The 25,367-nt window shown below is 42.2% G+C and overlaps 1 protein-coding gene across 1 annotated transcript in view; it reads right to left on the minus strand.

The window, feature by feature from the left end:
- HPF1 (histone PARylation factor 1) overlaps positions 1-25,367 on the minus strand; it is a 142,137-nt gene that overhangs the window by 39,660 nt on the left and 77,110 nt on the right. Inside the window, exon 7 of the mRNA XM_069244266.1 lies at positions 3,346-3,518. Coding sequence (XP_069100367.1) covers positions 3,346-3,518 — 173 coding nt within the window. The remainder of the gene's footprint in view (positions 1-3,345; positions 3,519-25,367) is intronic.

Below are 25,367 nucleotides of genomic sequence, written 5' to 3' on the forward strand. Positions count from 1 at the left end.
TATATATGCTCCGGGGTCCCCGCACAAGGGCGGGAATATTCAATGTTTATGACTATTGATGAGGATCCCCTGGAAGAGAATCAAAGTTATGGAATCTGTGGCTAGAAGTCTATCAGATCAATCACTGCAAAGTTCCAGCACCTTCTTTAGCTGCTCCAAGTCGTCAACTCGATGGATCCTTTAAGTCCACTAATAAGCTTCTCTGTACTGTGATCAGAAGTCCCGACCCCCATGAGCAGCACCAGCTACAGATGATCAGTTTGGCATTAATGTACATGCCCGCCCGTCTTATGACTAACCTCACAGCAGATTAAATAGGCTGTGTGCAGCAAGTGATATACTGAGGAATAAAAGGCTCACATGTTTTTAGGTGACCCAGACAGATGGAGCTAGAAAAGAAAAGTTGCACAACACAAAAATGACTGCCACAAACCGCAGCATTGATCAGAGGGCAGGAAGCACCACAGGCAGATACCTACAGGTCAATATAGAGTTCGTGTAAACACTACAAATTAAGCTCAAATGAAATGCATCAGCTAAATTTAACAGATAAAACTAATACATAAACACAGCTTATGTATTCACTGGCTAGTACACATAGATAAGACACTTTTAGAAATATCTCATGTGCACACTTGCATTTAGAGCCATTCAGACCATTCACACATCAGCAAATACAGAGGCAGAGCTCACATTCATATTTAAACTGTATCTCGACCCAACAAGATTTGCACTAAAAGTGCTCAGGTAAGGAAATGAAGCCATTGATGTCTGTACATGTAAGTTATGCACCAATACCATGCATTTAAACTTATATACACACACAGGGCAGCACAATACACACAGGAGCAAAAGGGACTCACACAGAGCTCAAACAGTGGCAGTGAGGCATTCTGTGCCCTGATTTGGTGTGTGCTCAAGTTTCATTACCCCCATGTAAACACTGCCTGTAATCTGGGAGGTAGAAGTAGAAAACGCTCAAGTGGGACATACCGTGTTAGTGGCCGGCTGCCTGAGGTGACAGAAAGGGCGCCTCCCTCTTTTCTCACCACTAGTTCCATCTGGAGATGTTTTCAACTCAGATTAACTCCAGCCATTTGCCAACAGCAGCAGATGAACAGACCAGGCATATCCGTCTGCTATTGGGATTGGTTTCTAATCCAGAAACGTTTGACAACATGAGTCTTAAGCCTATGGATGCTAAATCACTGCACCGTGAAAATATACAGTCCCACCCACCCTGCACAGTAAACAAACAAGAACCTAACCAGAGCATAATCCAAATTTGACAACCTTGCTGATTTAGGAGGTAGGCTACTGAATTCCTAGCAAAACTCGAAACTACTTGGTTATGTCTCTGCTGTGGCAAAGCTATTACGGGCCCTGCTGAGAGGCGAAACACTATATACTTAGCAGTAATTTTTAACAAACCTGTGAAAGCAAATTGTTGTGAAATCCATAGTTTGCCTACGGCTGGAATTCATGACTCCAGCAGCACTATCCAGGACTTTTTGCTGACGTCTTAATGATTGTAAAAACAAAGACCATTCATGTGACTATGTTCTGTGAATGGCATCTGAGTTTAAACATTCATGGTTTTTTTCTTTGATTCCAGCTCTAGAGTTGGTTATATAATTTCTTTTGGTGGCATCATTGGGCTAGAGCATGGGTGCTCGCAAACATTTTCCCAGGGGTCAAAAAATTTGGTCTGTGACGTGCCTGGGGGCCGCATTGATGCCAGGGCAGTAGCAGTCGGGTGGGGTGGCTGGGGGAGGCAAGGTAGATGTAGGAGAAGCAAATTATATACATCTAGAGGCTGAAATAAACAATGGGAACCCAGAAAACCTAGAACTAATCCCGGCTTACCCACTTTTCCAAATTGTGTGATCCCAGGCAATTGTTTAGTGTCCCTTTCCCTCCTTTTTCTGCATTATCACATTTAAGATGACCTCGAAATACATAATTCATGGTCGGCACTGCACAAAACCTGCTTCTATGTTTGATTTATTAAAGTGTAATGTTGTTCATGTATGATAGGAACCCAGGCCACCCATAAAGCGCACATACCAAGTGACTTGTCTCTTTAATTTACTATTGGTGGTGTTCTCAGGGTAAGGGAAATAAATAATGTTTCCAAATTTATGTTTGAAAACCATCACTTTTAAATAGATACATCTCAATGCACTGATAAAATAAATTGTACTAAGGTGAAAAGTTTCTGTATGTTAACTACACTTTTTTAATTTTTAAGAGGCAGTCTTAGTTTTACACTTGTGTTGCAAGATGTCTTTAAAAATGAAGTGTTTCTAAAGTTAAGTGCAGGAGTCCCTAGTTACTTCCGTTCTTTAACACCAATGAGCTTGAAATAAATGATTGTGCGTGTATTTCATATTTTTATCGTTAGTGCAGAGTCGAGCAAACAGCTGCCCAGTGCTCCTGTTGCTCGAAGGGCCAAATGTAAAGGTCAGAGGGGCCGTACTTTGAGTATCCATGGGCTAGAGGGAGTGGAACACCATTTCCAGGGATGTTGTTATACTTCTGAACAATGGCCATGGAAGGGGAATTTGTTTTTATCCCATACTAATTTAGACATACCTTTATAGTTGAAGCTACTCAGTGTCATTGCTCATAGAGGGATTCCAGGGTACTGTCATAGAGATGGTGTTAGAAGGGACTTCTCCACACAGAGCCAGAACAATTTATTTCCTTCAATCCAGTCATTCTTTTTAACAAGAGGTCCTCTATTATGGATCATCGAGCATTCTTCCTGTACTGAATTTGCTACTTCTAAAAAGCAATTATGTATATTTAGTTCTGGTTAGCAGTATCTGCGTTCTCAGTCACATTCTCAGCTGTCAAGGTGTGGATCTCATCTTAGTTTTCTGAACCTGCACCCCCACTCACTCTATTCAAAACATTTCTCAGGGTGTGCCACCTCCATGCACACAAATCCTATTTAGGCTTCCAGATATTTCCTAGAGTCAACAACTTTGAACGTCTCCGTAACCTACTTGCTTGCTTTCAGGCCACGCAATGTATTGGTGGTGGTGTTACGCCAGTTACTGACAGGCCATTTAAGAAACCCAGCTTAGATTGGTGTCCCTGAGTATTTTCCTCATCTTTCAACGTCATTATGTGCATCTCATGCTACTTCTAGCACTACGTTAGTTGTCAAAGCTTTTTACACTGATGAGTGGTATGCAGACATTGTGCAAGACAGAGTGCTCCTATTTGAGGAAAAAGTATTATTACATAAGTAGAAAACAAATCACACAGCAAAAAAACTACCCTCAACAACATAACTAGCCATCAAGGCTGTAGGAGTTCTTCCAGTGTAATACTCACATGTGATCCGTAACAGAAGAGGTCTATTCCAAGCTCATATCCCATGCCATAATCACATTCATCATTTGCAAACTGAATGAAAGTCATCATTTCCTGAATGGGTGCAAACGCTTTCATCCGTAGGTCATCGCTGGGTGCTTCGACAATGGCTTTGCAAATTTTTTTGAGGCTTGCTGAAATAACAATACATCCTTATTATCCTAGTCACTTAAAAAAGTGACTAACGAAACATTGGTGATCTTTTGGAAGATAATTTGAAGCTCATTTCTTAATTAAGGCAACTAATGGAAGTTTCACAATTTGCCATAAAAAAAAAAAGAACTTAACCTAGTAGAAGTAAATAATCATCTCTTCAATTTAAACAATTCTAGTAGCATCTATTTACTTTCCGAGCTCTGTAGGCAAACGTCGGTCTTCCTCGTGTTCAAAGATCACACTTCATTCAAAGAAGCATGCTCTTCCGTTGTGCCAAGGTTATAAAATATATCACATAGCTATTTTCACAGACAAGGTGTTAAATGTCTCCAGTGCACTGCCCTCAAAAAGGTTGGTTCACATGCATTTTAAAACAATGAACAGAATGAGTTTTAGTAAAAAGCAAAACAAAAAAACGTTTTTTTTTTTTTTTTAAACGGTTCTCACTATAACGGTATGCTCAAGTTTGGGTATTCTGTGCACTCAGCTAAAATAATGTAATTATAGGGGTGGGGTAAGAAGGAGAAGATTGTTTAAAGTTTTCATTTGAGACTTTTAGCACCAAAGATGAACTAATGACCTACCGTTCTTTGCCAATATCTAATCTATACAAAAGGCATCACCGGACAACCCCTTGGTTCCCTTAATTCACTATAAGATACAAACACTCTTTCCAAAGGAAGAATTACATATACAATATGCCAAGATGAAGAAGGATAAGTTACTTACCTGTAAATCCTAGTTCTCTTCCAGGGGTATCCTCATCAAAGTCATAAACATTGAATATTCCCGCCCTTGTGCGGGGACCCCGGAGCATATATCAAATATACACATATTATACATGTGTAATAAATAATCATGCAGACTATCATGTTAAAAACAGGCTAAAAATGCTTTATTTCTATGAAGTTTTTTTAATTTTATTTTTTTATATTAAATACTACAATAGAGCATAAATATGTGCCCAAGCTCCTAAAACTAGGATTAGTGAAGTGAGCAGCAGCAAACTCTAGAGAAGAAATAGAAAAAACTGCATTGAAAAACACTGAAGCATTCTTAGCCAATAGGCTGCATGCAGGTTAACACAGGAGAACCATAAAAACTTTGGCACCGTGCCTTTAAGACCCTGAGCACCTCCAGTATCCCACCATGCCTCAGGGGTGAAGGAAAGGTGACAGTTGGTTCACAGTTAGGTCAGTTCTTTTTACGGTGACAATTTTCATAACTGATTCAAAAACACAGTCTGTCCTGCACTTCTAGGAGACGTGCGTCCGGGGAGGAGGGTGGGTTGTTTATGACTTTGATGAGGATACCCCTGGAAGAGAACTAGGATTTACAGGTAAGTAACTTATCCTTCTCTTCCAGGGGATCCTCATCAATAGTCATAAACATTGAATAGATTAGCAAGCCCATCCCTAAACCCAGCGGACTGTCCGATAGAAGTGCAGGAATAGATAGGTATTACGCAAATAGATTTCTTAGAGAGGCCTGCCCCACTTGGGCATCCGCTCTTGCATCTGAGTCTAAACAATAATGTCTTGTAAACGTATGGACAGACTTCCATGTAGCAGCCTTACAAATCTCAGATATTGGAACATTGTTAAGGAGAGCAGCAGTAGCCGCTTTACCCCTTGTGGAATGCGCTTTAGGCCGCGCTAGCAATTGTCTATTGGCTAGCTGATAAGTATTAACAATGCAAGAAACTATCCATCTTGATATTGTACGTTTAGATGCTGCCTCTCCTGTCCTTAAATGACCATAGTTTACAAACAAACGGTTAGAGTGTCTAATCGACTTTGTCTTGTCCAGATAAAATTTTAGCACTCTTTTCAAGTCTAATGAGTGCAATGCTTTCTCTGCCGGAGTCTCCGGATTGGGAAAGAACGTCGGTAAAGTAATGGTCTGATTAATATGGAATTCTGACACCACCTTCGGAAGGAAAGATGGGTGAGTTCGTAGAACCACTCTATTGTCATGAAAAACCGTGTACGGTTCTTTTGCCGACAAGGCCTGGATTTCACTGACCCTCCTCGCTGAAGTAATGGCCACTAGAAAAGCCGCCTTCCACGTAAGGTGTTGTAAAGAGGCCTTATGGATAGGCTCGAAAGGAGGGCCCATAAGTTTTGCCAGGACTATGTTCAGTTCCCACGGAGGAGAAGGCCTCCGAATTGGCGGAAAAACTTTCTTCAAACCTTCTAAGAAATCCTTGACTACAGGTTTTGTAAAGAAGGATTCCTGAGAAGGCGATTTGCGATAGGCAGTAATAGCAGACAAATGTACCTTAATAGATGATACCTGCAGACCGGACTTCGCTAGATGAAGCAAATAGGATAGTATGACATCCTTCTGCGCCTGTATGGGATTATGACCTTGCTGACAGCACCATATGTAGAATCTCTTCCACTTAAAAGCGTAGGAACACCGCGTGGAAGGTCGTTTGGACTCTTTCAAGATGCTCATGCACTCCTGTGAGAGCCCTAGGTGCCCATACTGCAGGAATTTAGGAGCCATGCTGTTCAGCTCAGAGAGGGTAGGTTGGGATGTAGAATCCTGCCCTTCATTCTGCTCAGAAGATCCGGTCTGCACGGCAGCCTCCTGTGAGGTTCTTCCGACAGGTTGAGGAGATCCGTGTACCAGAATTGTCGGGGCCATTGCGGCGCTATAAGAATCATTCTGGTCCTGGATCTGTAAAGTTTGCTGATCACTGCCGGAATGAGGGGAATCGGCGGAAAAGCGTAAAGAAATATCCCTGACCAGTCGATCAACAGGGCATTCCCTCGAGATCCCGGACGGTAGAACCTGGATGCGAAGTCTGGGCATTTCTTGTTTACTTCGTCTGCGAAGAGGTCCAGTTGGGGCCGACCCCATTGCGCGAAGATGTATTCTGCGACTTCGCCGTGCAGGACCCAATCGTGAACGTCCTCCAGGTGTCTGCTTAGAAAGTCTGCTTCCACGTTCTGCTGACCTGGCAGGTGAACTGCTGTAATTGACATTCCTCTGGCCAGGAGCCAATGCCATATCGCTTGGGACTCACGCGATAGGGGTAGGGACCTCGTTCCCCCTTGTTTGTTCAAGTAATACATCGTGGTTGTATTGTCCGTCTGTATCAAGAGAGTTTTCCCCTGAATTAGCGGCATGAAAGACTTGAGAGCGAGATGGACCGCTCTGAGTTCTAGCAGATTGATGTGGTACTGCTTTTCCTTGTCTGACCACAGACCCTGCGCTTGAAAAGGACCCAGATGAGCCCCCCATCCCTGAAGAGATGCATCTGTTACTAGGGTGTCGGATGGAAGCACCTGGTGAAACGGAGCACCCACTGACAGGTGAGGTCTGTGCATCCACCATTTCAATGACTGAAGTGCTACCGCCGGTAGCCGCACCGTGTCCTCCCAGCGACCTGTTCTTTGGCTCCAGTTGGTCTCCAATGCCTCTTGGAGGGGTCTCATGTGGAGTCTGGCATTTGGGACAATAAAAATGCACGATGCCATGGAGCCCAGCAGTGATGTCACCTGACGTGCCGTAGGCGCGCTGGCTCTCAACAGGTCCTGGCACTTCCTGTCTAATGAGGATAGTCGTTCCTCCGAAGGATACACTTTTTGGAGTTCTGTGTTTATGATAGCTCCTAGGTAGTGAAGATTCTGCGTTGGAGTCAATGTTGATTTCTGGTAATTGACCTGAAGACCTAGGGCTTCGCAAACTCTTAGTACAATGTCCCGATGGCTCCTCGCCTGCTCCGGAGAAGAAGCCTTTAGTAGCCAGTCGTCTAGGTATGGATATATGTATATCCTTTGTCTTCGGAGATGCGCCGCCACCACTGCCATACATTTCGAGAAAACTCTTGGGGCAGATTTCAGGCCAAAGGGTAGAACTCTGAACTGGTAATGCTGTAACGCTACTCGGAAGCGCAGGAATTTCCGATGCTTTGGAGCTATTGGGATGTGAAAGTACGCATCTTGCAGGTCGATGGAGCACATCCAGTCTCCCTGATGCAGTTGAGGGAAAATCTGGTGAAGCGCTAGCATTCTGAACCTCTGCTTCCTTATGTATTTGTTCAGCAGCCGCAGATCCAGAATTGGCCTGAAAACGCCCTCTCGACCCTTCTTTGCCACTAGAAAGTAACGGGAGTAGACCCCCTGTCCTCTTTGTGCAGGTGGAACCTTTTCTATGGCGTTCTTTCTCAGGAGGGCGAGAGCCTCCTTGCGTAGCAAGCGGAGGTGAGATGGATTGTCTCTGGTTGGTGGCAAGCGTGGTGGAGGCTGTTTGAAAAGAAGAGAATAGCCATGTTCGACAATATTGAGCACCCATTTGTCTCTTGTGATGGAGTGCCACTCGTGAAGATAAGCCGTAATACTTCCCCCCCCCACCGGAGTGGTGTACAGTGTCGAGGGAAGCGAGATTTCATTGCTTGGTGGGTGCTTTCGGAGTGGACTGTTGAGGTCTGCTTGACCCTCGCTCCCTTGTGTTTCTTCGTTGAAAGAGAGGGCGTCCCTGTTGTGACCTTTGCGACCAATGAGGGGTTTGAACCCTCTGCTGGAAAGGGCGCCTATCATACGGCCTGTACCTCCGCCTGAAATCTTTCTTTCTTTCGAGGCCCACCGCCTTCAAGGTATCCACCTCGGTCTTCATGCGGGCCATCTCTTCGTCTGCATGGGCACCGAATAGAGAGCTCCCGGCAAATGGGAGATTCAGGATGTGTTGCTGTGCTTCCTGTTTCAAACCTGTGAGCCTCAGCCAGGAAGATCTCCTCGCACAGATACCATGTGCATACCCATGAGCAGCCAAATCCGCCCCATCCGCTGCCGCGCTGATAACCTGGTTGGATACCAGGCATCCTTCTTGTAGTATCTCCTGGAAATCTTGCCTGTCTTCTCTGGGCAATTTTTCTGTAAATTTACTGAGGGAATCCCACAGAGAACGATCGTACCTGCCCAGGAGCGCAGACGCTCTGGAGACCTTCATTGCTGAAGCCGCCGTCCCGCATATCTTTCTCCCTAGAGAGTCTAAATGCCTGCTCTCTTTATCCGGGGGTACCGTGGATAAAGAAGCCACCGAGTGGGTCTTTCGGGCGGCAGCTATGATCACGGAGTCCGGTGGCGGATCTTTTCTAAGGAATAAAGGGTCTTGTTCTGGAGCCTTGTATTTCTTGAGAATCCTAGCCGGTGCAGACTTAAGCGAGGCTGGGGCCAGAAAAGTGTCCATAGTTGGCTGCAGCAAGCCAGGCACCAGAGGCAGCAACTTTTTCGATGCTGATCTCTGTTGTAGAGTCTCAAAGATGATCGATGAGGAGGTAGATGGTTCTGGAACCTCAATGTTGAGTTTCTGCGCTCCTCTTAGCAACACCTCGTTGAATGTGGTAATATCATCCACCGGTGAGACTCTAGCAGGTGGTGAATCTGTAAGGGTGGGTGAGTAACGCCCGACAGAAGAACCTGATGAAGACCAAGAGGGTGATCTTCTTGACCGCGACCTGGATCTCCGTTGAGAGCGAGATCTGCTGCGAGACGCTGTAGCAGAGCGTCTAGGCCTCGCGGTCGGTTGGCGAGGAGCTGAACGAGACCGTTCTGCCCTGGCTGTCGGTGATGGCGTTCTTGGCAGGGAGGCAGTAGGTGAATACATTCGCGAATACTGCGAATCTGGGGATGCCGCTGGTCTGTTGAGGCTCTCCAGCCATCTCGGAGATAGATTGATGGGCGAGACATGCCCAGATGATGCCGCTCTAGACCGAGAAGAGCCGCTCGGTATGGAGACCACTGGAGATGGTGCCTTGTCTGGCGTGGGGCGATGTTCTGCTCCCTGTGGGACAGGTAAAACCTGTGTCGACGTCGATGGCTGTTTCGACGTCGAGGGGCGCCCAGCCGTTTGTTCCTGTCTCGCCATTGAATGTCTTGACGTCGAACGACGTTCCTTGGACCTCGACCTGCTCGCCGTCGTGTGCCTCGACGTGGAGCGATGGGAGGTTGACGGCGGATGTTTCTCGTGCCGTCGTGGTGATGACGACGCCGTGTGTCCTGACGTCGGGGGCGCACAGCCTTTGGCGGCGACCGGGCACGCCGGCGATGGCTCGACGTCGATCGGCGGGCTGCCGTCGACGGAGACCTGCCCCTGCTCTGATGTTCCTTCGACGCCGTTCCCTTCGACATCGGGTGTGTCGCCGTCGACCTATGCCGGTGAGACGGTGGTAGCGACGACGTCGACGGTGAACAAACAGGTATTTTCCTACCTGTCGACGTCGACCGGGCCATTCTCTCCTGAGAATGGCCTTCTGGATGTCTGGGAAGTGAGGAGGACAATGTTCTTTTCCTCTCCTGAAGCCCATGAAGCCGGATCTTCTCTCTGTCTTTCAGAGTCCTCCTAGACATGTTCTTGCAGTACTTACAAGTGTCAGGGCAGTGACTCTGAGGCAGGCACACTATGCACAGAGAGTGGGGATCTGACTGGGCCTTCTTCTTCCCACAAGCAGGGCATTTGACAAAAAAGAGAAGGCATTTTTCTGTCAGAAAAAACCTTCCTAGCTCAGACAAAGATGTTATTTGTCGAGTGAAAAATGAAAAACGCTTTTTTAAATAATTTTTCTGAGAAAAAACTCAGAAAAAACTGAGAGCTCAATGCTCCAGGATCCTCTCAGAAGAAGCCGGAAAAAGAACTGACCTAACTGTGAACCAACTGTCACCTTTCCTTCACCCCTGAGGCATGGTGGGATACTGGAGGTGCTCAGGGTCTTAAAGGCACGGTGCCAAAGTTTTTATGGTTCTCCTGTGTTAACCTGCATGCAGCCTATTGGCTAAGAATGCTTCAGTGTTTTTCAATGCAGTTTTTTCTATTTCTTCTCTAGAGTTTGCTACTGCTCACTTCACTAATCCTAGTTTTAGGAGCTTGGGCACATATTTATGCTCTATTGTAGTATTTAATATTAAAAAAAAAAACAAAAAAAAAAACAAACAAAAAAAACTTCATAGAAATAAAGCATTTTTAGCCTGTTTTTAACATGATAGTCTGCATGATTATTTATTACACATGTATAATATGTGTATATTTGATATATGCTCCGGGGTCCCCGCACAAGGGCGGGAATATTCAATGTTTATGACTATTGATGAGGATCCCCTGGAAGAGAACCATTGTTAGATCTATGTTAACTGTTTTTTTTTAGCTTGGGTCCTGTATAAGTACACAATTTGTTAGAATAAACTATTTAGACATATGCCGTATGTGGTAGGAGAAATGCAGAGAGAGGGTTAACTTTATTGTGACTCAGTTACTCTTCAACCACTGCTTGGGTAGTACTGTATATGCATTAAATGTGTGCATTCTCATCAGTTCCTTCCTTTAAACGATTGTTGCAAAGCCAACAAGTCTGGCCTTGGTAGGCTGTTGCACTGATTATTTTAATAATTTTTAAATTGCATTGCAAGCATATACACAAAAACCACCAAGATGTGGTCTTTGTTATACTGCAATGTGTACATTAATTCCTTCATATAGCTGTCCATCCTTACACAGTAGAATTATATGAGCTACATACCAACAGTATTAGGTTGTTCTTCCAAATCTCATCTACGTATTTCCACAAAATGCCTGCAGAACTCTTGAAAAGTGGCATTGATACTCTCCTACCCCTAATGTTCCGTCTCATTTATGTGCAAGTCTAACCATCTCCTTAAACAATTACACACTGGCACAACTTCTAATGTAATTATAAACCCCAATAAAAGTGAACGCAAAATCACTGATGCTCAATCAGAGTGCTAATTTTAAAATGTACCATTGTAAACAGAACCATGGAGGTCTTTTGATGTAGATAAAAAATAGGATACTGGCTGAGGTACGGGGGCTTATGGGTTAGGCGACTGACTGGGTACTTCTTCAATATAAACTGGAAAGGAAATAGCTTGCATAGCTTGATTTTAGATGATGAGTAATTGATGTGCATTCGGTGCTGATTGTGAGGACATAACAGGAAATTAAATGCGCAAAGGCTAGGCTTTAGTTGAACAAAACTTTTTCAGGCTGCTTGACCTCACATTTAGTAGACAAGCTAAGACAACACAACTGGAATTTGTAGCTCATACTTATTTTGCAAAGACGTATGCTTGTGCACTGATTCTCTCATCTGTACTCTTTATGGGTATCTGAACTGAAACATTTTTCTCATGTTATCTCAATTTAATGTAGATTAGGGAATTGTCCTTTATGGAACACACTTGCTGTATCGTGATATCAACTGCTATTGTAACAAATATTGTATTCTATTGCATAATCAAATATAGATTGATGGGTTATTAGCGTAATGCTGAAATCAAAATATTAATACTAAATGAATAAACAAACTAATAGATTTGAATATATATATCCCTTTAACTTGCACTAAATCGCTTTATGGACTGACCTAAAGATCTAATAATTGTTGCTATGTACTTATGTAGATGATCGCCTCTTATTTCTCCACGTCCACGAGCAAAGGTCCATTCGACCAGTGGCGAGGGTTATTTAATGATTACACCCAAAGAATGAGATACAGAAATCCCCACTCCCTCACTACTTTATTTATACTGCTTAAAGAGAAACACCCCAGATGTCTAGGTGCTACAAAATGGTATATATACTTTATTTGCAAATTGTAGAGGAAATCTCACTAAATTTCAAAAGGAGTAATTTCATGGCAAAGGTGGCACTGAAGATACAGTTTCCAGTGAAGTTCTAAATAAAACAGAAATCCCAAATGAGAGTAATTCTGCGGTGGTCTACAATTTTGCTTTGCATATTCACCCCTGATAGTCTTAAATCTGAAGATGATGACATCTGTTCTTGATTCACTGGTAGTAAGTTAGTTGTCCTCATTATATTGGTGGACAAGAAAAGACAAAAGGACAACATCATCAGTATATATCCTATTGCTGCTCTTATCTTATACAAACACTTGAGGAAAACTGTCAGTTTTACGTTGAAGGCAAGTAAAAATGGCCATATGCAAGTAAAATAAAAAGGGGCGCTGAATCAGCCCTATTTTAGTCTGTGAGAAGTATGGATTTAGACAACCATCCATAACTAGAACATTTTTTATTTGTACGTACCAAAGTGTTGGAAAGATTCTCAATCTGTAAGGTTATTATAATTTTGTCCATAGGCGAGTGTTGGTCTCATCAAAGGTCATAGTGTAGTGTAAGAAACAAGCAAATAGATCAAAAGTCCAATATACGATGAAATGCTCTTTTGAGAGAGAGAGCCTTATGAGAAAGAAAAAACATATTAACCTGTATGAAAGGATTCTGTAGGCCTTAACTAAACACCGCATTTTAACGTGGGTCTTGCATTTGTAGCTTGCATGATAACATGTACTTAGTGAGCTAGCCAGGACATATTCCTATTTCTTTCCTTTTCCCTAGTTCTTTCCTCTTTGCTAGTTTTACCTGTGTCATGGTTATAGGTATAACATTTCATGACGCAAATGTTCTATGGTAACAAATGAATAGAGAGGGTCAGTTCGTTGTTTCATGATCATTTAACCTATGAAATTTTACTGCAATATAATTCGAAAAATCTATCATGCTCACTTAACTGTTCTTGCCGCATAGACATTGACTGGTTGAATAAACTGGAGTGTTTCATTGTTGTTTAGATAATAGTTAAATGTATTGTGTACTTGAATGTTCTTTGACGGAAGCTGCCCTGCTCACACGAAGACTTCAAGCACTGATTGGCTACAGCCAAAGATTACGTTTTATAAATTGTTGCAGTATATATTATAAAAGTAGGTTACCAGACCAAGAGGAGAGAAGGCTAGACTTGCCATACTTGCTAGACTCTCTACTGAGCTTCTATGAGAGCGCACTCAAACTCTGACACATTTTGCTCTATTCTCCTTGCTGATGTCTTGGATTCATTCCGAGACTAACCTTATCTAGCCTGAACCTATTGCTGAGAGATTCTACTGAAAATCCTGATGGAGATGCTGGACTAGAAATTATATGCTTTCACAAATGAGACTAGAACTCTTTAACTCTTGCTGAACTTAATTTTACCTGAAACTACATTAGGTTATAGGCTAGATCTTTACAGGGCACTCTACGCTTTGTCCTGTAATTTGCATTGATTTTAAATGATTTGCTAATAAAATATTAATGAACTAATGATTTAATAAAACCTTGAAAATAGAACCAAACTCTCATGGACTCTAATCACACTAAATTGAATGTATGCTAATTTTATTAAAAGTGCAGTTCTTAATATTATACATTATCTACCTCAGGTGTGGGACCTTTATATCCTGAAGGCTCCCAATAGTCCTTAGAGGCATTTTCAGAACAACGCCTTTCATAGCTTCCATTTGCAAACATGTAAGTAGGTCATACATGCAGGGAATTTGCCTTGTTGAAACTCACCTTGTGAGCACTGTCAAAGGGGTAGATGAATGGATTTACAAAAACCTGATTTGTGGAGAGTAAGAACTTCCTGACATGGTGGCTGTTTGAGCGGTCTGTAACTGAGGTTAAAACACGTAACAGAGTTACTCGGAAAATGTCATACAGTGATACATGTTCCATTTATGTTTTGTATTTAGACTGCACCTTTTTTCATAACATGTGCTAATGGCCTCCTGGTTCAAAACATAAAACAATGCTAAGTAATGTGCAAGCACAGGAAACATTAATTTTAAGAGCACAAATTATCACTTGCTTCCATAGCGATGAAGGATATACCCCTTCCACAGTTTCCAGTACAGCAACAAAAAAACAAAAAAATACACTTTCAGAAATCTGCTACATTAAATGTGTTCGTACTAACGATGTAATTTTTTTTTATTTTTTATAACAAACTTTTACATTTGATTAAAAAAAAAATCACTAGGTGGTATAAGCACATTAGACATATTGAGCAATTTCCAAACGTCCCATATAGACATATTTATGTACATTGTGATGCATTCTGTAGAAGGTAGTTAGCCCATTATAGTCCCATTTAACCATACTTTTACACATTATAGGAACAGTACCATCAGCATTCACATTCTCTCATATTTCGACAGTCCCCCCCCCCCAACCACTGATAACAAATTTTATCGAATTTCCTTGGACAGCCCCTAGCCAGGTAGACTGGTTGTTCCAATTGGGTGCACCAATCCAGTCCCTGCCTCCACTGTACCAGGGAGGAGTGAGTGCTCAGCATCCATCGTGTGGAAATGTCTCTTTTAGCTATAGGCAGTGCTATGCCTAAAACTGTTTTTTGCGCCTGTGTGCCATCAACTCCTTCCATCACCCTCAGAAGAACCACCAACGGGGAGGGCTCAAGGATAAGCTCCAGCACAGCCGAGAGCTCACCTAAGATTTGCAACCAGTAGCGTGTGATGACTGGGCAGGACCAGCCATTATGAAAGAAATCGGAGGGTGAGCACATCTATTGCATTCCAAGTTAGTGCACAGCCCTGCTCGATGGAGCCTGATAGGGGTTAGGTATGCACTGTGTAAATAATATGTTTGCATTAAGTGTAGTCTGGCAGATATAGTGAGAGTGTGCGTCTCTCCAGTCATCGTCTTTCATTGGCCCAGTCCATGTCTCCCATAGAGTGCACAAAGGCTGAAGAGACGTTGAGGCATTCAGTACTAAGGATCGATAAATCTGCAATCTGTGATTAACACCTCAGGCCAGCGAGATAACATATCCATAAGCACGATAACATACTTGGAATAAGACCCAGAAGGAATAGGCCCCATTATATTGATGGAAACTTCCTCCCAAACTTATTTCGGAATGTCTTTAAGTACCATAGGCTGAGTCCTGATTTTCAAAGTTTTATCAGCTAGTCTACATTCAACACACTCTCTAACTTTCCTTTCCAAAGTGAGATCCATACCAGGCCACCAATATGTGGTCCTCATCCTTTCCTTGGTTTTACTAATCCCCTGATGACCCAAATGGGAAAGATTAAGACGACGCTCACGTAGACAAGAGGGCGGTACTAATCTACAACCCCTCAACAACAATCCATTGTGTATCGACAGTTCAGTCCATTTTTTTTTTTTTAAAGGCACAACAGAACTATCACTGCTGCTCCCCAATTATCCAGACATAAGCAAATCTGTCACTTTCAACAATTCCTCATCCTTAGCCATCCCTTCTAACCACTACTGTTCCAAAACACAACCATCAGTTACAGCACAAACTTTCACTTCATCATCTGCCCACCCCGATGCACTATTAGCATCATCAGTCATATCGCCAGAACTCAACCTAGATAAACAATCAGCTGTTTTGTTGTCACACCCTGGGACATACTTGACAATGAACTGGAAATCTTGGAGGGCTACCACCCACTTGCAAATGCGAGAAGAAACATTATCAAGGCCTTTTTTTTTTCCCCTCAAAAATCTCTCGCAAGGGTTTATGATCAGAGTGTACTTCAAAAAGTATACCCCAAAGGAATTGTCTGAACTTTTTAACAGCCCAATAAATAGCTAACGCTTCTTTATCAATCGTGGAATATTTAAACCCTGCGCCACGCAAGGTACGCGAGGCAAAGGCAATAGTGATATTCTGATTATCTTTCACTTGTTTTAACACACAGCCCAATCCTTTATCAGAAGCATCAGTTATAAGATAACAAGGTAATCCAGGTTGAAAACTACTAAGAGATCGGGAAGAAGATAATGCATTCTTCAAGTCTTGAAATTCCATCTCGCACTCCTTAGTCCACAAGAATTCAGCATTTTTCTTGAGTAGGTCCCTAATGGAACTTGACCTCTTGGCAAAATTGGGAATATACCTGGCATAGAATTCAGCCATTCCTAAGAACACTTGAATGTCACTCTTTTTTTCTGGTGTGGACAAACTAACAATGGAATGTACTAAATCTTTTTTTGGTCTAACTCCACTGCTCGAAATAACATGACCTAAGTAAATAATTTCAGACTGTAAAAACTTGCATTTCTCTTTCTTTAAAGTTATACCTTCAGATCTAAAAATACGAAGTACATCTCTTATTTTCTTTTCATGCTCTTCTTGTGCATCTGTGAAAACATGGACATCATCCTGGAAAAAATAAACTCCATCCATCTCCCCCAAAATCTCATTCATCAGCCTTTGAAATACTGCAGCTTCTGAACAAAGACCAAATGGCATCCGGTTGAACTTATAAACACCAAAAGGTGTAATGAAAGAAGTGAGTAGTTTAGAATCCTCAGTCAATTGCACTTGATGATACTCCGAAGTTAGATCAAGAGTAGAAAAGAACTTCGCATTACCCAACGAACTAATCATTTCTGTAATGTTTGGTAACGGAAACTTATCTTCAATAACTTCTTTATTAAGGTTGCGAAGGTCAACACAAAGTCGTACATCACCAGAGCGTTTAGTTGCTACCACAATGGGAGCAATGCATTGCGCTGCCTCCACTTCTTCAATTATCCCATCCTCCTTCAGCCTCTGAAGTTCCAGCTTCACTTTCTCTCTTAAACTGATAGGAACATTTCTTAATTTACAGGTAACAGGTTGAGCATTACTTTTCAACACAATTGGATGTTTATATCCTTTGATACACCCAACACTAGAATTGAAGACATCGGGAAATTCAACCCATAAATCATGCTCCAGATCTGATACTTTCTGCACTAGCACTTGAGGTACAGCATTGGGATTTAAAATAATCCCCAGTTCTTTGTGATGAGGCCAACTCAAAATGGTGTCTCCAACAACTGGAACATAGATTTTACCAAAAATTTAGTTTCCTTTAAATTGGATACACGCATCAAAGTAACCTTTCAATTCTTTGGGCTTGCCACCATAGGAGTAAGGTGTTACATCTGGTTCTTGGAGATTTACTTTTCCATCAAAATATTTCTTATAATCTCCTTCCGAGACAAGAGATCATTTTGCACCAGAGTCCATCATCATGGAAATAGGAGTTCCAATGACTATGACCAGATAGGTTGGATAGTCGCAATGAACGGCAGAGACACAGTTAACATCATTGACAACTTGTAAAATAAAATCTTGGATGTCATTATCACATGCTACGTCATTCAGTTTCACATTGCTTTTGTTAGTGGATTTACAGTATTTTGCAAAGTGCCCCTTCTTGCCACACCTATTGCAAATTACAGTAATTGCTGGACATTCTCTACAGTTCACTAAATGTGCTGGGGACCCACACCTGAAACATACCACTTTAGTCTTGCTTTTAGGATTGGAATTAAATTTTGGTTTTGAATCCAATTTATGAACAGAGCTGGAACATTTAGATTTCTTTAAAGTCTCAATGCAAGATTCAGAATGTTCAATTTGTTTGGCAACTTGCAGGACTTCCTCCAAGGACGGATCACTTTTGGACCAAAGTGCTTCTCTGATCTTGTCACTCCTGCATTCAAGCCTAAATTGGTTGCAAATGCGTTCCTCAATGCTTTCTCCAAATTGCAGAGCGCAGCTAGTTTACAAAGGTTCATAACAAAGTCCTCAATAGACTCTTCCTCAGACTGTTTACATTTTCCAAAATAGAATCTTTGAAGAATAATATACATTTTTGGTAAAAAATGTCTATCAAGCTTGAGTAATGTTACCTCAAATTCATTCATCGGTGCATCCCCTACTTCTCCATCAGAATTTGAGATTCCAGGTAAAGTCTCTAGAATTTCCTGCCCTTCTGCTCCTAAACAATGCTGGAGTACAGATGTTTTCCTTTCAGCAGAAAGATTGCCACCGCAAACTTAAAAAAAAACTTTTTTTCCATTTTGGCCATGGAATTGGTGCTTCACCAGGGATGGTTAAAAAAATAAATAAAAAAAGACAAAAAAAAAAAAAAAAAAAAAAGGCCGTGGAGAATTGTTCTGCATCCTTGTGTTACTAAGGATTTAGGCAAGGAAAGAAAAAACGTGTTAGAAATGGGGTTTTTGGTTGGCAGTCAGGTTGCCCTCTGTCCAAGCAAGAACCCTCACTCTAGTCAGGGTAAGTCACACACAATCCAAAATCAGCCTGTGCCCACCCTCTGGTAGCTTGGCACGAGCAGTCAGGCTTAACTTAGAAGGCAATGTGTAAAGCATTTGTGCAATAAATCATACAATACCATAATATAACACCACAAAAATACACCACACAGTGATTAGAAAAATATATAATATTTATCTGGGTATTTACAGGTCAAAACGATCAAAGATGCAATATGAATTTGTAAAGATATCACTGAAAAGTGATATAAAGTGTCTTAAGTCTTTAATAAGCAAACAAAGTCTCTTTCAAGCACAAAGTACCTGGTGGAAAATCTCTGCAAAGGGCCGCAGAAGAGATACGTGGAAAAATAGTGTGTGCGTCGATTTCTCCCCAGCACACACGGACATGCGTCATTTTTTCACGCGGGGAAGTCGTGCGTCGTTTTCCGGCGTGCGGACAGTCTTTTTCTATGGGTCGCGGGGATTACCAGATGTCCCGGGTCTGTGCGTGGATTCTCCTGCTTGTTTTCCGGCTGCGCGTCGTTCCGCAGGGCTGTGCGTCGAAGTTTCGCTCTCACAGCAGGCGTCGCGTCGATTTCTCCTCTGGAAGTCGGGCGGCGTAGTCCTTACGAGGCCGTGCGAAGTTCCGGTCGTCCCGAAGGCGTTGCGTCGATCAGCGTCAGTGTGCGGCGTTTTTCTCGCCGCAGAACAAGCTGTGCGTCGAACATTTCGGCGCACAAAGCGTCCAAGTGAAAGAGAGAAGTCTTTTTGGTCCTGAGACTTCAAGGAACAGGAGGCAAGCTCTATCCAAGCCCTTGGAGAGCACTTTTACAGCCAGACAAGAGTTCAGCAAGGCAGCAGTCCTTTGTAGAAAAGCAGACAGGTGAGTCCTTTGAGCAGCCAGGCAGTTCTTCTTGGCAGGATGTAGTTTCTGGTTCAGGTTTCTTCTCCAGCAAGTGTCTGATGAGGTCGGGCAGAGGCCCTGTTTTATACTAAGTTATGCCTTTGAAGTGGGGGTGACTTCAAAGAGTGTCTAAGAAAGTGCCTGTTTTGTGTCCCAGTTTCCTTAATTTTTCCTTTAAAAAACACAAGGTAAGTGAAGACTTTCTGTCTGGTCACTATTTAAAGGAGATAATGATTGTTTAAATTTAAAGAAGCAACTTAAAAAGTGTCCGGCAGAGCCATGAAATAGGTTTCCAAAAGTATGCATTATCTTTAAATTGGCTTTTCTAAAGGAAGGTTTCTCCATGATGATGTATATTTTTAAAAAAAGAGTTCTGTGATCCAACTCCTGGGTGTGATTATTTAGATGCAGTGTTTATAGGCATTAAAGGAGATGGCCCACCCCTTCCAAAGAGAAGGCTTGACAAGATCATCTCATCAAAATGATTCTATTAGTATTAAAGCATTCTTTAAGGATAGCAAGATCAATTTCACACCAAATTTGCCATCAGTAATTGTTGCAGGGCTGCATTCACTGAGAGTATGATACAGTTTGAGTATGCTTAAATGAATAGCTATGTATTTCAGCCATGTGAGTTGTAGCACTAAAGTTGACTAATCAGGTTTATTCAATAGGGAACCGGGTCAAGAGCTGAGACCTTCAATGTGGGGCAATACAACTACCCATTAGAGAGCAAAGAGTGCAGTGGATCTCTGATCAAACACTGAAATTCTCAACTAAAAAGTCCTGTGACTTAGTTAAGGGGGTACCTGTAAATCTACTCCTCAAAAGGCAGATTAGTAACAAAGTGAGTTGAACTCAAAATGTCAAATGAGAAATTAAACTGCAGAGACACAGGAATTTGGCCTGGTGTAACTGAATTACGTATAGTTGGTTCCAACAAATGAACTAAGCAAATTGTGGCTCCTGCTTTAAACAAGCTTTGGCACATCCATTAGGTCTGGCATGGCTGGCTGGAGTGATGGTCAATTTCTTTCTATTGGTTTATTGAAAGAATAAACATCTGGCTGCCACATAATTGCATGAAAAATATATTTTTTAAATGAATATTTCAAAAACATATGGGCGTTTTACTAGTGAATTTATATATATATATATATATATATATATATATATATATACACACACACAGAGTTAGGATCTAGTTTCTATAGAAAGTTTTTTTTTTTTTTTTTTTTTAAAGTTTACTATATCTTTGGCGTAGTTGATGAATCTTTACAGAATGTCCCAAAAAACCCTCTAGCTCATGTCAGCTGCTGTCTGGAAAGTTTCGGGGTGATCCGTCAAGCAGAGGCCGAGAAAAAGGGGGAGGGTTTCAAAATGTGTGTTCTTAATGTTAATTCCCATAAGTCTACAGCTCGACCCGCTGGATGGAATTACACCAAATTTGGTAGATCTGTAGCTCTTGGTCCAGAAAGCGTCCTTTTTGTTATCTGGTGTAAATCCATTGAGTAGCTTTTGAGATACTTAGGGTAGGGTCATCCTGACCCCTTAGTTTTGGTGCTGGGGTCCTTCAGGGAAAAAAAGTTTTGTTTAAAAAAAAATAATAATAAAAAAAGTTTGCCACAAATTCTCAACAGGGTGGCAAATCCGTGGCACACACCCCCTCAGAAAAAACCCACAAGCGTGGCCTCCAAAGCTTATTTTTTAATAAATTTAATTAAAGCTTCTGTGTGGCCGAGGTCATATCAAAAATAAAGGAGCGGGCGTACAAGGCCCCCCTCCGGGGCCTAGATAGGCCCGGGAATTGCCACCTTCCCGAGGCTTAAATGAAATAGTATGCAGAGGTCGCGTGGCCACCGTGCAGACACCACCACCACCTCGGGGCAAAAAAACTGCTAACTACCCCAGGTATTACAGCACTCATGACAACTTTTATAACATCAATAAAACATTAAATGTCGAATTATTGTAATACAAAACTGTGCATGGCAGAGGCGAGAGTAATTACCTTAGGCTGCGAGCTATAATTAGATGAAATAACCAACAATAACTGCTGTATTTCTCTGGGAGAGAGAGAGAGAGAGGGGGAGAGAGAGGGAGAGAGATAGAGAGAGAGAGGGGGAAGAGAGGGAGAGGGAGAGGGAGAGGGAGAGGGAGAGGGAGAGGGAGAGGGAGAGATATGGAAAATGTCACTTACCCAGTGTACATCTGTTCGTGGCATTAGTCGCTGCAGATTCACATGCTGTGCACAGTCCGCCATCTGGTGTTGGGCTCGGAGTGTTACAAGTTGTTTTTCTTCGAAGAAGTCTTTTCGAGTCACGAGACCGAGGGACTCCTCCCATTTCGACTCCATTGCGCATGGGCGTCGACTCCATCTTAGATTGTTTTGCCCGCAGAGGGTGAGGTAGGAGTTGTGTATGCTAGTAATAGTGCCCATGCAATGGAGTGAATGCGTATGTACATAATAAAGTTTTAAGTAATATATTTACAAATATACAAATGTTTGAGATCTACTTCTAAACGGCTACAGGCTCCCGGGGAGGCGGGTGGGCGCATGTGAATCTGCAGCGACTAATGCCACGAACAGATGTACACTGGGTAAGTGACATTTTCCGTTCGATGGCATGTGTAGCTGCAGATACACATGCTGTGCATAGACTAGTAAGCAGTTATCTCCCCAAAAGCGGTGGTTCAGCCTGTAGGAGTTGAAGTAGTTTGAAATAATGTTCTTAATACAGCTTGACCTACTGTTGCTTGTTGTGCAGTTAGCACATCTACACAGTAGTGCTTGGTAAATGTATGAGGCGTAGACCATGTTGCTGCCTTACATATTTCGTTCATTGGAATATTTCCTAGAAAGGCCATGGTAGTACCTTTCTTTCTGGTTGAGTGTGCCTTTGGTGTAATAGGCAGTTCTCTTTTAGCTTTAAGATAGCAGGTTTGAATGCACTTAACTATCCATCTAGCAATGCCTTGTTTTGAAATTGGATTTCCTGTATGAGGTTTTTGAAAGGCGATAAATAGTTGTTTTGTCTTTCGAATTAGTTTTGTTCTGTCAATGTAGTACATTAGTGCTCTTTTGATGTCTAATGTATGTAGTGCTCTTTCGGCCACAGAATCTGGCTGTGGGAAGAACACTGGTAATTCTACCGTTTGATTTAAGTGGAACGGTGAGATTACTTTTGGTAAAAATTTAGGATTGGTCCGTAGAACAACTTTATTTTTGTGTATTTGAATAAATGGTTCTTGAATGGTAAATGCTTGAATTTCACTCACTCTTCTTAGAGATGTGATGGCAATTAAAGATGCAACTTTCCACGTTAAGTATTGCATTTCACAAGAGTGCATGGGCTCAAAAGGTGGACCCATGAGTCGTGTTAGGAAAATGTTGAGGTTCCATGAAGGAACTGGTGGTGTTCTTGGTGGTATAATTCTCTTTAGGCCTTCCATAAACGCCTTTATGACTGGTATCCTAAACAATGAAATTGAGTGCGTAATTTGTAGGTAAGCAGAGATTGCCGTAAGATGTATTTTAATGGAAGAGAAAGCTAGGTTAGATTTTTGCAAATGTAGTAAGTATCCTAATATTTCTTTTGCAGATGCGTGTAAAGGTTGAATTTGATTATTATGCCAGTAATAAACAAATATTTTCCACTTATTTGCATAGCAGTGTCTAGTGGTAGGTTTTCTAGCTTGTTTTATGACCTCCATGCATTCCTGTGTGAGGTCTAAGTGCCCGAATTCTAGGATTTCAGGAGCCAAATTGCTAGATTTAACGATGCTGGATTTGGATGTCTGATCTGTTGTTTGTGTTGTGTTAACAGATCTGGTCTGTTGGGTAGTTTGACATGAGGTACTACTGAAAGGTCTAGTAGTGTTGTGTACCAAGGTTGCCTTGCCCATGTTGGTGCTATTAGTATGAGTTTGAGTTTATTTTGACTCAACCTGTTTACTAGATATGGAGGGAGAGGGGGAAAAGCGTACGCAAATATCCCTGACCAGTTCATCCATAGAGCATTGCCTTGGGATTGATCTTGTGGGTACCTGGATGCGAAGTTTTGCCATTTTGAGTTTTCCTTTGTTGCAAATAGATCTATTTGAGGTGTTCCCCAAATTTGAAAGTAATTGTTTAGTATTTGGGGGTGAATTTCCCATTCGTGGGTTTGTTGGTGATCTCGAGAGAGATTGTCTGCCAACTGTTTCTGAATTCCTGGAATAAATTGTGCTATTAGGCGAATGTGGTTGTGAATCGCCCAATGCCATATTTTTTGTGTTAGGAGGCAAAACTGTGTCGAGTGTGTCCCTCCTTGTTTGTTTAGATAATACATTGTTGTCATGTTGTCTGTTTTGACAAGAATGTATTTGTGGGTTATTATGGGTTGAAATGCTTTCAGCGCTAGAAATACTGCTAACAGTTCTAAGTGATTTATGTGAAACTGCCTCTGATGTATGTCCCATTGTCCTTGGATGCTGTGTTGATTGAGGTGTGCTCCCCACCCTGTCATGGAAGCATCCGTCGTTATGACGTATTGTGGCACTGGGTCTTGGAAAGGCCGCCCTCGGTTTAAATTTGTACTGTTCCACCATAGAAGCGAGATGTATGTTTGGCGGTCTATCAACACCAGATCTAAAAGTTGACCCTGTGCTTGTGACCATTGTGATGCTAGGCACTGTTGTAAGGGCCGCATGTGCAATCTTGCGTTTGGGACAATGGCTATGCATGAAGACATCATGCCTAGGAGTTTCATTACCATTTTGACTTGTATCTTTTGTGTTGGATACATGGCCTGTATTACCTTGTGAAATGTTTGAACCCTTTGTGGACTTGGAGTGGCAATCCCTTTTGCTGTGTTGATTGTCGCTCCTAAGTATTGCTGTGTTTGACACGGCAAAAGGTGTGACTTCGCGTAGTTGATGGAGAAACCTAGCCTGTGAAGGGTCTGTATGACATAGTTTGTGTGCTGTGAACACTGTCTTAGCGTGTTGGTTTTGATTAACCAGTCGTCTAAGTACAGGAACACATGTATTTGCTGCCTTCTGATATGTGCAGCTACTACTGCCAGGCATTTTGTAAAAACTCTTGGCGCAGTTGTTATTCCGAATGGCAACACTTTGAATTGGTAATGTATTCCTTGGAATACGAACCTTAGGTATTTCCTGTGTGAAGGATGTATTGGTATATGGAAATACACATCTGTTAGGTCTAATGTGGTCATGTAATCTTGCTGTTTGAGCAGTGGGATTACGTCTTGTAACGTGACCATGTGAAAGTGGTCTGATTTGATGTAGGTATTTAGTGTTCTGAGATCTAGTATTGGTCTCAGAGTTTTGTCCTTTTTGGGTATTAGAAAGTACAGTGAGTAAACTCCTGTGTTTTTTTTGTAGATTTGGTACTAATTCTATTGTGTCCTTTTGTAGCAATGGTTGAACTTCTAGTCCTAGAAGATCTATATGTTGTTTTGACATATTGTGTGTTTTCGGTGGGACATTTGGAGGGAATTGGAGAAATTCTATGCAATAACCATGCTGGATAATTGCTAAGACCCAAGTGTCTGTTGTTATTTCCTCCCAAAGTTTGTAAAATTGGCTTAGTCTTCCCCCCACAGGTGTTATGTGATGGGTTTGTGTGACTTGTGAGTCACTGTTTATTTTGAGGAGTTTTGGGGCCTTGGAATTTCTCGATTTCTTGGGAATTGGCCCTCTCTATATTGCCCCCGAAAACCTCCCCTCTGATATTGACCCTGGTAAGTAGGCCTTGTTTGTGAGGTTGTGGTTTCTGTGGGTTGACCTCGAAACCCTCCCCTAAAAGGTGTTTTTCGAAATGTGCCTCTGCTCTGCGGGGAGTAGAGTGCGCCCATGGCTTTGGCTGTATCAGTGTCTTTTTTGAGTTTCTCAATGGCAGTGTCAACCTCCGGCCCAAACAATTGCTATTCATTAAATGGCATATTGAGCACAGCTTGTTGGATTTCCGGCTTGAACCCTGAAGTGCGCAGCCATGCGTGCCTTCG

The sequence above is a fragment of the Pleurodeles waltl genome, chromosome 1_2 (assembly GCF_031143425.1).
Source record: "Pleurodeles waltl isolate 20211129_DDA chromosome 1_2, aPleWal1.hap1.20221129, whole genome shotgun sequence".
NCBI lineage: Eukaryota > Metazoa > Chordata > Amphibia > Caudata > Salamandridae > Pleurodeles > Pleurodeles waltl.